Source organism: Lissotriton helveticus, chromosome 4_1 (assembly GCF_964261635.1).
Source record: "Lissotriton helveticus chromosome 4_1, aLisHel1.1, whole genome shotgun sequence".
Lineage (NCBI taxonomy): Eukaryota > Metazoa > Chordata > Amphibia > Caudata > Salamandridae > Lissotriton > Lissotriton helveticus.
The window spans coordinates 446,104,549-446,118,432 of NC_136063.1; the positions used below are offsets into that span (position 1 = coordinate 446,104,549).

The following is a 13,884-nucleotide window of genomic DNA, read 5'->3' on the forward strand; positions in this document are numbered from 1 at the left end:
ACAACACATTTTGTTCTACTTATCTACCCCCTTTTAACTTTCCCAGCCAGCGAAGCCATTAAATTAATTTTTTCGACTAGCCAGGGTACTTTAATTTTTTTTACACCACTCTTTCACGTATATAGGTCCCTACACCCCATCACCTAACACTGTCCTCACATTACACATAGCCTATCGTCAAAAACTCAAGTGCTCCCGCGTAGTCCGTAGGTCGTAGCACGCCCCGCCCTGTAGAGGGATGGGAAGACCCCTATGATGAAGCATGACACTATGGGATTCATAGTGTGTGAGGAGTATTTTAAAAGCACATAGTGCTCTCTATCTGCCATCTGCAGAGAGGGCTTCTCTCACCCTAAAGACAGTAGGTCTTCACTTTTAATAATTGAAAAATACAAATAAAATAATCACATCCACCACATTGATAGAATCTCATTGTTTATATTCGATTTATCCACCCCATATACATTCTTTGACAGTACATATACATAGTGCATTTTGAGAAAATGAAGTAACTATGAAAACATGATTTAGTTTGTGGAGTATAATGGTTGTCACTGAACAAATTTACTTTGTCCGAAAACTTAGCCCAATGAGCTTGCTAAGGCCCATGAAACAACTGAAATCCTCAGACCTAGATGGGAAATGTTTTTTTAAAAAAGCCATTGTAATGCCAAGATAAGCAAATACTCAGTAGTTCTTTTGGTAGATGGTAAAAAATCAGTTGTGTAATACCAAATGACACAGGAGATGGGAAATGCAGAATTTGGCACAGGTCTGCTTAAATGCCTCTAATGACCGACTACATCTGGGTGTTACCACCAGCCCATGTATTTATTCTCTCTCATCAGCTGTCATGACCTGTTCTAGCGAAGCCCATGTCTTGATCGTGAAATGCTCTGAACCATTTTAAATATATGCAGCTGGATCGGAGTGGTAACGAACTGAGAGGAAAAAAAGAATTCTTTTGTTTAGTTTTCATTGTTCAGCATGTGTTCATGATGTGCTTCTCTATGGTTTCTCTCCTCCACCGTGAAGTACAAGTCACCATAGATATGTGAGACAAAACACCTTGAAAGTGACAGTAAGGAATGCAAGATGTTGTCTGTGTGCAGACTAATCATGGCATTAACGAGGTTAGACCAGTTCTGTAGTTAAATGTACCATAAATTGTTGCTACAGTAGAAACAACTGTTTTCGTGCCCAGATTTTTTCCATTTTTTATTTATTTGCTTTTTGGTATGTACAAGCCATATAAATATTCTAATGTAGTATACCTTGGTTCCTTTTTTCCACCAGGCTATTGAACCTACAGATATAGCTGTGGCCCTGAACACCAGAAAGCTGTGGAGCGTGCATCTTCATGTGCAAGCCAAACTGCTGCAGGACATAGTGCGCTCTTTCTCAGGGTCTTCCTGCCAGCCTCTCCAGCACATGGTGAGGCGTATATGCATCCAGCTGTGCGATCTTGCATCCCCTACAGCTCTTCTCATCATGAGGACGGTACTGGATCTGATTGTAGAAGATTTACAGAGGTATTTGTTTTACATTTCACTGTATTAATCTTTTGAAATGTGCTTGTCCAGATGTCGATAAGGAATGGACACACTGCATGTGTTCAGATAGCACCTACCACCCTAGTTACTGATATTAGTGTACTTGACAACAGTCTGTGCCTATTTTTAATATGCTTGCTATATGTTTCTTGTGAAGTGCTTAGTTGGACTTGTGGCGCGGTTTGCGCTATTTAAAATCCTTTAGAAAAATAAATGCGTGGTGCCCATAGAGGCTGGGCAAAAGGGGCATATGCGAAGGTACTGTTTACAGCTGAAGCTGAAGGCAGCACCTATCAAATAGCAGTCTCAGTTGTACAAAATGGTGTTCTAATACATGTCTCAGCCTTTCCTGCGACCAACTCCTACTTAATATTTAAAAAATTGTGCTTGTAGCCAGGTGAAATGAAAAGTATCCCTTTGGGAGGTTTGGTAATGAAATTTCAGAAACAGTCTGTAGGATGGCTTTAGCAGAAACATATTTGCCTCCATGCATTATGTTGTTTCTGTTGCACTTTGTATTATAATAACTCTCTTGTCTTACATTTTCAGTGGTACAGAAGTGAAAGCAAAACAGTACACTGGGCAAACTGCTCGCCTACTTGGCCTGCTTGATGCTCTCGCTTCCCACAGAGCATGTAAAGTAGTGATGTTATACCTTGTAAATGGAACTTGTAAAGGAGATGAAAGATACACTGAAGTTTTCTTAGATCTCCTGACTCTCATGCGAACTGCTGGAGACAATGTTATTCACTTGCAGTGTGCTGAATATGTTGCTTCCATCTTGCAGTGCCTCTGTGACCAGGTACAGTATATTATTAAGTCGATAAGTGTTTCCAATGGTGGGCTACTGAAAATTGATAAATTGTGCATGCACTTGCAAGATTTCTGTGTGTGTGTGTGTGTGTGTGTGTGTGTGTGTGTGTACGTGTACGTGTACACACACTGCCATTTACTCAAAACTTTCACACAATCCCAGGGCGATACAGAAGGACGGCACAAACAGGTCCTGGCAACGAAGGGCTTAGTTATTACAGCAAGCCTCATTGTTACGAAGCCAGAAACAGCAAAGTGCAGGGGTGCATACAAAGAGAATGACCTATGCGTTTTGGCATGCGCTTTCTACTGGGAATATATATTTATATATATATATATCTATATCTATATCTATATATAGATATATATATATTCACTGAAAAAACCATAGGTTTCAGTCCTTATATAGTTAGGAATTAGCATTTTAAAAAAAACATTGAAATTGCTCCTATATAGTTAGTTGTACTAACTATATTTCGCGCACCCGCAATCCACTGCTGATGATGTCACATATTACATCATTCATGACATGGTCAGTGACATCACTGATGACATCTCAAATGACATCACTGATGACATCATCCAGTGAATGTGGTTTGCTTCGTTATTTAAATATGCATTATATATATAGCAATTTGCATTGAAGAATGAGTGCATATATAAAAATAAATATTTGGATGGAGGATTTAGTAGCAGTGTAATTGACTGTTTACTTGACCAATTTATAGTGTCTCACTAAATATAGTGGATAGTGAATAAACTTTTTGAATATCTGTATCACTTTGTCAGTTGTTGTGTACACTGGTTCTCCAGTTGGTTACTAGCTAAGTGAAAGTCTATATTAGTTATTGATTAGTTAACTGAGTATTTGTATGGGAGAGTGAATGTGTGTGTGGTTCGGTGGGGGGGGGGTGACTGCCTAAAGATGTGTGAATAGTTGATTCACTAGATATATGAAGTTAAAACTACATCTTCTAACAGTTGTTTGGGTGAATGAATATCTTTATGGGTGTGGTGATGAGCAAATATATTTCTCAATGGTACATGTCCAACAAAATAGAAAAATAAAAGGCAGTGTATGTGTCAGTTGTATATAGATAAGTATACATAAGACTCAATGATTGTGCGATTGACTGTATGGATAACTGTATACTTGTAATAATGATTTTATAATATACTAAATATGACTTACTATCTAAATGAATAGATGAAGTGGTGTTTGTATAAGTGTGTAGCTAAGTAAGTATGTAAGTATGATCCATTGTTTGCATAAGTGAGTAGGATAACTTCATATGTGAATAGGTTGTGTGCTGGTGTGTAATGTCGGTATAGGTGTATAAGTATTTTTGATAGTGTTCTATTGTTCATTGACATCATGTATGAGTGAATCTACAGGTAAGTGATTAGATGTGTGTATACATCTAGGAATCAATGAGTGGGTTTTTAAATACTTGTATTGCTGTGTAAATGGATTCAAATATGATACTCTGTATTTTACAAAGAGTGATGAAAGATTTTATTAGTGTATGAAAAGGTGTATCTGATTGTCACGTCGATGATGTCATCAGTGATGTCATCATTGATGTCATTTGAGATTTCATCAGTGATGTCACTGACCATGTCATGAATGATGTCATATGTGACATCATCAGCAGTGGATTGCGGGTGTGCGAAATATAGTTAGTACAACTAACTATATAGGAGCAATTTCAATGTTTTTTTAAATGCTAATTCCTAACTATATAAGGACTGAAACCTATGGTTTTTTCAGTGAATTTCAAAGGTTTTTTATATGCTAATTCCTATCTATATAAGGCCTGAAACCTATGTTTTTTTCAGTGAATTTGCAAGGTTTTTTAAATGCGAATTCTATTAGCGGATAACGTTTAAATATGTTAATATCCTTGTGGGACCACCTGAGCAGCCTTAGGGGGGGTCAGGTTGTTTCTACCCTGCCCCCTTTTTGCATTCTACACGTTTGTTTTTCTGCTTCTTTTGTGCCTCGGTCTACCTAGCACAAGATGAATGCCAACACTTCCTGGTTAGAAGTGTTGACAGCCAATGAAAGGCATGCTGATTGGCTGCCACGGTCTGTCAACACTCCAAACCAGGAAGTGTTGGCAGCCATCTTGTGCCTCGATAGAACCAAGGCACAAGAAAGCAGTGAAACAAAGGTGCAAAACACGCAAAGGGGGCAGGGTAGAGGCACCCTGACCCCCTAGGCCTGCTCAGGGGGTCCCACAAGGACCCCCCAGGCCCAAAAATAATTTTGTTTTTGGTTTTCCCCGTGGTACGCTCAGCACGCGTACCTGTAAGCGTACATGGCATCGCACCCAGCGCGTACTCCGCGAAATTAAAAAAAAAAAAAAAAAAAGTTTTTTTGCCCTTCTGGGTCCTCCTAGGCCCCCCTGAGAAAACCTAGGGGGTCAGGGGGTCTCTACCCTGCCCCCTTTTATAGTTTTCCCCTTTTGTTTTTCACATCTTGTGTCTCGGTTCTACCGAGACACAAGGTGGCGGACTCTCCGGACCGTTTTGATTGTTCACAGACACCCGAGAGCCAATCAGCTTTCCGCTCGCGCACTTCCGTGGCGCGCCGGGTGCGCTCCCCGGTACGCGTACAGGTAAGCGCTCAAAGCACACATATAGACATATACATTTTTGGGAAGTTAATTTTCATAAAAACCACTGGAGCAATTTTCACCAAATATAGAAAAGTTACTTCTGCGTTCCAGTCCCTACAATTTTGCAAAGTTTGGTGTAATTCCATTCAGCGGTTCGGGCTGTAGCCGTGTCTGAACGTCCTATCGAAATTAACATGGGGAAAACAGGTTTTGGGACCCCCTTTTTTCTCGGCCCCTGCTTGAGGAATCCCCCCTGAGAAAACCTAGGGGGTCAGTGGGTCTCTACCCTGCCCCCTTTTATAGTTTTCCCCTTTTGTTTTTCACCTCTTGTGTCTCGGTTCTACCGAGACACAAGGTGGCGGACTCTCCGGACCGTTTTGAATGTTCACAGACACCCGAGAGCCAATCAGCTTTCCGCTCGCGCACTTCCGTGGCGCGCCGGGTGCGCTCCCCGGTACGCGTACAGGTAAGCGCTCAAAGCACACATATAGACATATACATTTTTGGGAAGTTAATTTTCATAAAAACCACTGGAGCAATTTTCACCAAATATAGAAAAGTTACTTCTGCGTTCCAGTCCCTACAATTTTGCAAAGTTTGGTGTAATTCCATTCAGCGGTTCGGGCTGTAGCCGTGTCTGAACGTCCTATCGAAATTAACATGGGGAAAACAGGTTTTGGGACCCCCTTTTTTCTCGGCCCCTGCTTGACGAATCCCTCCAAAACTTTCAGGGAAGGAGCAGAACCGAGCTAGCCAAATGTTTGGAAAATTTCACGCAATTTCCTCAATCGACGCCAAAGTTATTCCCAATAGAATGTTGTGGATTTCCTATGGAAACTAGGTCCTAACTATATATACCTACTGGCTATCGCTAGTATGTAATATATATATATATATAGTTTCATATTTGTTATAGAATGCAAAAAAGTACAGTAAGTGTGAAAGATAAAGACATTGCCCAACTATCAGAAATATTGCCTTTTTTGTGTGTAAATTCTGTGTTATGGAAATGTGGTTCTGCTGACCAACATTGGCACCATGTGGCACTGATTGGGTGTCTCATAATTCACCATGGGCCCTCCAGCTGTGACATTAGCTTACCATATAAGGTGTCAATGATGTCTGTTCCTCACTTTCTGTGCCTCTATCGATTTAGGATCCTGAGCTAAACTGTTATTTCAGTTTTTTTCATTTAAAAGATTTTGGGTGTACTTGTTTGTTTTGGAAACACGCCAACTCCTAACTCCCCAGACTTAAAGTATAATCGTGCCTATTAAAAGTGAATGTTGGTCATTTGCATTTTGGCATGGCCGATGTCTCTTCATAATGTGTATATGCAGAGAGAATGACCCACCTGACTGCTTCCTTCAAGGGACAAACAAAATCTCTTTATAGATGTAGAGAATACTTTGCACTTTCTTCAAGAGCTGTCACAAGAAGTACAACAGAGAACACTACTCTTCTTCCAAGTGCTTGCCCAGAAAGCACATGAAATTCAGTGAAACCTCCTCTTCTTTGAACCCATTCTCTAAAAGAGATTCTTCAAGTAGGCCTTCCTCCAAATGAAACATTTGTGGAGCATATTCAAGTTTTCTTAAGGGATATATTGGCCACTTTCATTCCTCCACCCTCATACACACTCTCGAAATCTGACAAGACGACTACAGATCCTCAGCAAACTCCATTTCAAAGTTGTTTGCTTCAGCCCTAGCTTCTATACTGTTCTTCCTCCTTAGCTGCTGGGTTCGTACCAACTTACTATGTCCAGTGCACCTCGCCCTGTAGTCACCATACTTGGAGTCTGATGGCACTGAGGAGAATACCCATCTCTGATGAATGCTTTCTAAAATTGGCTAGAATTAAGACTGAGTCTTATCTTAGAGAGTCTGTTTTTCCCCAGATTTATTCTTCCAGACAAGACACCTCCACAAAATGTCCAATCTATTTGGATCTGACTTTGATGGCATTTCATACTCTCGTCTTCCTCCAAGGAATGTAGATGATAGTGTTCACACTGAAGGCAAGAACCTTTAATGAGTTTATTGATAGTTTCATGTGCATGGCCTTGCAGAATGCAAGTGTTTTAGATCTATCTCCTGAGACAGTTACCCCATCTGCTCCTCACCATCAGTATAACCAAGCCCATTACATACTGGTTCAGCTGCAGATTTTGCCATTCCCCTTTACACTGTCTAGTCGGTAATCCCTATTCAATAATCTCTTGGCAGAAAAACAAACATCAGATGTATTGTACCCTCTAATAAGGCTTTACAAAATCATTTACTGTATACTTGAGCTACGCCCTCAGCGTGCGACTATCATGGTGTCCTTAATGGTGACTTGGAAACACAGACCGGCACCTTCGGGCCCACATTCTTTGTCTGTGTACCCAAGACCAGAGAGTGTAATTGTTCACGCTTTGTTTTGGCATAAGCAAGCTTCTGCTTTTTAATCCCTCCAGATTGGAAATTGAACGGTCTTGAATTATTCGGATTGGAAATTGAAATGTCTCGATTTATTGGGATTGAAAATCCTTAATTCTGGTTCATCTGTGGTGGCATTTTTGCATCCAGGAAGATTATTCAAAGGAATTAAGGCACAGTTGACACTGTGACCTATTTATTAAGTTTTAGCATTGTGCGGAAATGACAGGGGTCAAAGTGTATAACTGAATTTTATAGTGATGTACGAACCCATTTATTTGATATGCTTTTAAATGTCCAACAAATATTTGGGGGGATAAAATGGATTATTCTTTTAAAGTTTCAAGAAGAACTCTTTCTTCAGCAATACAGACACTTGATGAACTACGGTCATCATTTTGTGCACCAGAATTAGTATATTGTTAAGACTAATCAAAAAGAGCCTATATACTGTTGCCCCTCTCCCACCCAAACATCTTGATGGAGGTGTCATATTTGTTGCTAACAGAGTTGTTACTCGGTCAAAGAAGAGCCAATTTTCTTTTTCCAGTACTTCCTTATCCCAAAGAAAGGTGGAGGTCACCATCTCATCCTAGACTTTCAAGATGCTAACTTTACAGTAAGTTACTCAGGCATGCCAGGAGCAGGACTGGTTGGTTATTTCCATGTCCAGATTTCCAAGCATCCCGGAATATGAGGTTATTATTGGGATTTGCATTTTCAGTTCAAAGTCCTGCCCTTTAAGGGGGTTTTGGCACCAAGGATGTTTACAAAGAGTATGGCAGTGCTTCTGGCCTATCGTCACTTCCCTTCCCATATTTGGATGATTGGCTCTTGATGGCCTCCTGACGAAAGGTTCAATTGACCTAACTGTGCAGTGCAATCAAGCTTTTGCACGAGCTGGGTTTCTTTTTCAAAAAGAAGAAATCTTGTCTAATTATATGTAAACCCATTGAGGTGCAACTCTGGCTATCTCCAAGCTACATGCAAGCACATCCATGGAAAGGTTATAGAATATAAGTGAGATGGTTTCCAACTTTTAACATTCCATGTCAGAGGGCCATGGCAGTTTTTTGTCTGTTAGGCCGTATGATGTCTTGTATGTTCCTGAAACCATACTCTTGACTGTACATGATAGCACTCAAATGTTACCTGGGGTTGGAGTGGATCATTATTGTGGTAGGCTTACAGACAGCATTTCACTTCCTCTATTAGTTTTTCTGCAAACGTGGGTTGACTAAGCAAATACCACTGTGTTTCTTCCTTCCAGACATGCTTCACATTAAGTGCAGATTTTCACAGATGCATCTCTCCGGGCATTGGGGTGAAACTTAAAGTGCATTACCCACTGGTCATCGATGAATCAATGACTCACATCTGTGTTTTGGAGCTGTGAGCTCTCAAGCTTCTCCTGAAAGTTAGTAATATTTAGTTTCAGATGCTGATAGGCAAGTGCATCTGTGCTGTTTCATCCGTACAAACAGTTAATAATAGGCTCTGTTCAGCTGTACAAAGGAGCACTAGAAGCATGACACTATGCAATAGAGGAATTGGTCAGCAGCTCAGCTTGTGGTCAAGGATAATTTCACAGCACATTTATTGGGCAGGATGTCATCCACCAATAGCAAATAGGACCTTCTTCATAATGTAGTGGATGATCTGTTCTAACATTGTGGTGTCACAATGGGTACCTGAACTACATTAAGGCTAGCTAAGAGCCTTTTGCTCTTTGGAGTTTCTGAGAAACTAGCGAATAGTCAATGTTCTAGTGGTGCCGTTGCCATTCCAATATGGTTTTCTTTCTTTTCCATTTATCCAGAAGGGAGGTTCAATCAATCCTCCTTCAATCTTTTTATGTCGTATTGATTGTGCCAGACTGGGCAGATGGTAACAAGACCTTTTTATTTTAGTTGTGCACCATCACTGCTTCTTCATTTAAAGGAGAATAATCTCTTGAGGGAAAAAGGCAGGATGTTAATCTCAGAATTTTAACACTTCACTTGAGAACTTGAACGGGTAGCTCTTTCTTCTTATAATCTTACTGATGAAGTGGTGGAAATATTGCTAGGCGTTAATCCACTGAGTTGGCTGCGTGGAGAGGAGCAGGAGGGGTGAGTGTACAGAGGGGGCATGCTGATGCTTTCCCTGTGAACTAAAAATTGGCATAGCTACTGAATGATCGCATGCTCCACTTCCCTGCTCTGAAGCTAAATTTGGTACGCATTAACAAAGCTTTAAGTAGTGGGACAGCCAAATATTTCAAGATGCCACCAAAATCAACGCGAGGTGGTAAAAGCAGAGGGATGTCAGATACTACGCTGGGTAATCGATCCCAGGATCCTCAGATAATAGGCAGTATTGAAAAAAAAACCTTGGAGGCAGCAGTAGGAAAGCTAAATTGCCCCAATTATAAGGATGAACACATGAGTGAAGGAAGAAATAAGAAAGTACCGCAAATGTTTACAACATCTAGCAAAGACAAAACCAAAGTGACTATCAATACGGTGATTCAACAAGAGCTCCCAGCGGACCCAGCCAGCCAAAAGAAGGTTCTACACTTAGCAGGGAGGATATGTCAGGTGAACAATCTGAAAGTGAACAGTCGACATTGCTACTAGTACTAATCTCAGAGGGAACTACCGAAGATCAGGCTCTTGATCCTTTTACCAACTAGGCCACAGAGCCAGGACTGAACTCAGAGAAAGCAACAGTACCTAGTGCCGAGAGTGACTTAAGCGAACCCTTCTTTTCACTGTCGGACCCATCAGACATGTCAGATGAGGAGCAGGATGAAGGTTTGAAAGAGTAGTCCTTAGAAGGATCTATAACAAGCTTGGGAAGTGAGCATAATGATTCAACATTGGATTCCATATCAGAGGAGATAAATCTAGATACTACTATGGTGTGTAACAAACCTGCGGAACAAAGGACTGCAATTACAAACACATCTCAAGCCAGGGCTGGCAAGAGTTTATATGGGAAATATCTCTCTCCACTCAACCTGCACCTGAAATACAAGGGGATGAGGAACTTCCCCCGGGAGCTACTGCGTCATCCAATAGTACTGATGAGGTATCACTGACTTCAATTTATCAATCAGTAGTTAAAAGTATGAGATTAGAATACATTTTTTAGATTGGGGTTGTGTGTATATATGTTAGCATAGTTAGAGAATGAGCAAACGTAGATGGTGCAACACCTGTAAGGAGACATCCAAAGAGACAGTAAAGGATGAAAATGTTGGCAAGCGAACAGAGAGGAGGCTTGGAGTGAAGTCTCTCCCCATTGCTAGGGCTATAAGCCCTTTTTCCTTAGATGCTGGGTGGAGGGTGGAGGGGAGAGGGGGTGTGGGGGAGTCACGGGGTGGGGGGGTGGGGTCACGGAACGGAGGAAAGTGAGGGAGGGTAAAAGGGGAAGCTGGGGGAGGGGGTGGGCGGTTAGTAAAAATAAAAAAAACTGAAATCAGATGTATGCATATGTATATATAATGGAATACACAGTACTATGAAGAGATCTCAGAATTATTGACAGTGGCGATCTATGGGTAAATATATGATCTGCTTATCAAATGTTGGTGTTTTAAATGATAAAGTAAAACGGGCAAAGGTCTTCGAGATAATTACTATGCTGAACCCGGACGTCTTTTGTTTACAAGAGACGCACATTGCATGGGGTAATAAATCATCCCTTGAGTTCTGAGGGTATAACCTAGCTGTGTGCTCCTCCCAAACGTCTACAACTAGAGGAGTGGCTATATATATCAAGCATCGTAGCGGGATGGCCCGTCAAACAAAGTCAGATAGATGGGGGCCGGTGTGCGATAATAGAGCTATCCCTGGGTTTAACTGTGGTTAATATATGCAGGTCAAATTTGGACGATCCAGATATTTGGGAAGAGCTGGAGGTTGAGTTAGCCCACTGGCCATGTTCGCTGATTATATGTGGCGATTTTAATTTACATATGGATGGAGATAGAGCTTTAGGTCCTTATGTCGGAAGGAAGCCTAAAGTAGTTAAAGCGCTTTTTTCTCTTAAAAATAAATAGTCATGGGCTAGCTGATGTCTGGTTAGAAAAACAACAAAATGATCCAGGCTTCACATACTATTCTCATTCCCATAAAAAATGTGTTCTCCTAGACTACTTCTTCGCCCCTACTCAAATGCTGGATAATTTTTTTTTAATTTTTTTTTGAGTCGTAAGAGTTTTATTGAGATTTGTCACTTTAACACTGTAATACGCCAACAACCCTGGGGCCGGCTGCTTATCAAAGACATTCTTGGCATTTGTATGTTACACAGCTATTTAGCCAACAACCAACTTATATCACTTTACAATCAGATTTCCTCTTACTTTTCCAATTTTCTTAAACAAAAACTTCAACTTTGTGACTCAGTAGTGCTACAGATTTCTTGTGTCTCGGCCCCCGTGATATGAACTCCCACTCTCGGTCCACCTATGCGTCTGCATTACCAATCCTCGTACAGGGTGTACCCCCCTTTACTCGACTTTCCGAGTGAGTCCTGCCAGCTACCCCTAGTCCCGTCTTGTATTGAAATCACTCTCCTTATCCCTCACCCTCTTCTTCGTCTGAGCTTCCTACATCGTCCTCTACTAACGGTTCACATATGTCTCCCCGGTATTTATTCCAGGGTGCCCAGACTGTATTCCATTTGCGTGGGTTGGCTCTCTTTTCGTACACCGCCCTCTCCGTTACCATGATCGCATCCATAGTCCTACACCATTGGGCCAGAGACGGAGTGTCTGCTGCCCCCCATTTCTGAGCAATGTCCCGTTTGGCGACCATAAACCCTATAATCGCCCATATTTTACCTTGGTGTGTCAGCTCCGTGTGGCCCCACATATGTAGTAAGTTTGTACGGGGATCGGGTGGTAGTGTGTTGTTTAGTGTTTGTGAAATGGTGCGGAGTATTCGTCTCCAATAATCTGAGACACTGGGACAGTTCCAGAGTGTATGCATGAATGTGCCCTCTTCACCACAGCCTCTCAAACAATACGGGTGATCCGCCCTGTGCAGTTTGTGTAGGGTGGTCCTTGTGAAATATATTCGGTGCAAGATCTTAAGTTGCACTAAACGAAACTTTGCCGACATATCGGCCTCCCTTGGGGACGCCAGTGCCGCATTCTAATCATTCTCGTCCATTTCCCCTAGTTCAGTTACCCAGTTCTCCCTTAGTTTAGCTAACGGGTCTGGCAGGTTGTTTATTAACTTGCGGTAAGTGAGGGAGTTGGCGCTAGTCTGCATATTATCGGTGAGCAGCCGGTCCTCCATCGGAGAGGATTCTGGGATTGCAGTTCCCGATGGTATTACTGTCATAAGTGCGTGCCTAATTTGAATATACCGGTATGTTTCTTTGGGACCTAGGTTATAGTCCTGTTGGAGGTTTGAGAACGGGACCACCCCACCTGCTGTCCACATATCCCCTACTGTGGAAATTCCTATGCTGTCCCATTGGGTGAAGCCCTTGGTGCATCGCAAGTGTCCCAATGCCTTGGTGTCCCATAAGGGTGTTAATTTCGTTATGACTCCCTTCCATTTGAGCCTCGCCTGCGCACTGTACCAAAGCGTGACTGTGTGCTTGGTCGGCCCCTGTAGCTTTCCCGCCACGCCCCTGTGGTATAACGGTGCTAGCAGACTATTTGTAACCAGCTGTGCTCTGTCCGCCATGTAGGCTGGGTCATCCTGTGGGGCATGTATCCAACGGTTAATAACCTTCAGCTGAGCCGCCCAATAGTATAGTTGTATGTTAGGCAAAGCTATACCACCGTCATACCAGCTTCTTTTAAGTTTTAAATGTGCTATATGTGGCGGGCGTTCGCCCCACAGTAACCCATTCACCACTGCTGTCACCTTCTGTAGGTAGCGTGGTGACACCAGGCTTGGAGCATTCTCCAGCACGTACAGGAAGCACGGCAGGGCCATCATTTTATACAAGGCTGCCCTCCCCAGCAGCGTCAGGGGAAGGGTCTTCCAGTGTCTGACATCTCTCTTCAGTCTATTTAATGGTGGTGAAAGATTCCACTCATAGAAAGCCGCTGCATCACGTGTAACGTGTATGCCCAAGTATTTGAACGACGTGTCCGCCGTTTCCAGTGGGCAGTCGCTTGGTAAAACCGGAGAGGGACCCCTCAGCTCATATATGACTGATTTGGTCCAATTGATCTTGTATCCGGACGCTCGTCCGTGCTTTTCACACAGTGCAAGTAGCGCCGGGATGCCTCTCTCCGGGTCAGTCAGATATATCAGCATATCGTCTGCGTACAAAGAGACTCTGTCTTCCCAGTTGTCTCCCCAATTAATCCCTCTGAGCAGCGGGGTGGTCCTCAGGACTACAGCCAGTGGCTCTAGGACCAACAATGCTGGATAATTTGGATATAAAAAAACTCCCACAGCTGTACTCTGATCACAATCCGCTAGTGTTGGAAATTAAGGAGGTTCAGGGTTTGAACAGACA

General features: G+C 42.3%; 1 protein-coding gene across 2 annotated transcripts in view; it reads left to right on the plus strand.

Annotated features, from left to right (window-relative positions):
- Positions 1-13,884, plus strand: part of VIRMA (vir like m6A methyltransferase associated) — a 731,013-nt gene that overhangs the window by 381,457 nt on the left and 335,672 nt on the right. For both annotated transcript variants that reach the window (XM_078687022.1, XM_078687023.1), the window contains exons 15-16: positions 1,297-1,532; positions 2,103-2,355. In XM_078687022.1, the coding sequence (XP_078543148.1) occupies positions 1,297-1,532; positions 2,103-2,355 (489 nt within the window). The remainder of the gene's footprint in view (positions 1-1,296; positions 1,533-2,102; positions 2,356-13,884) is intronic.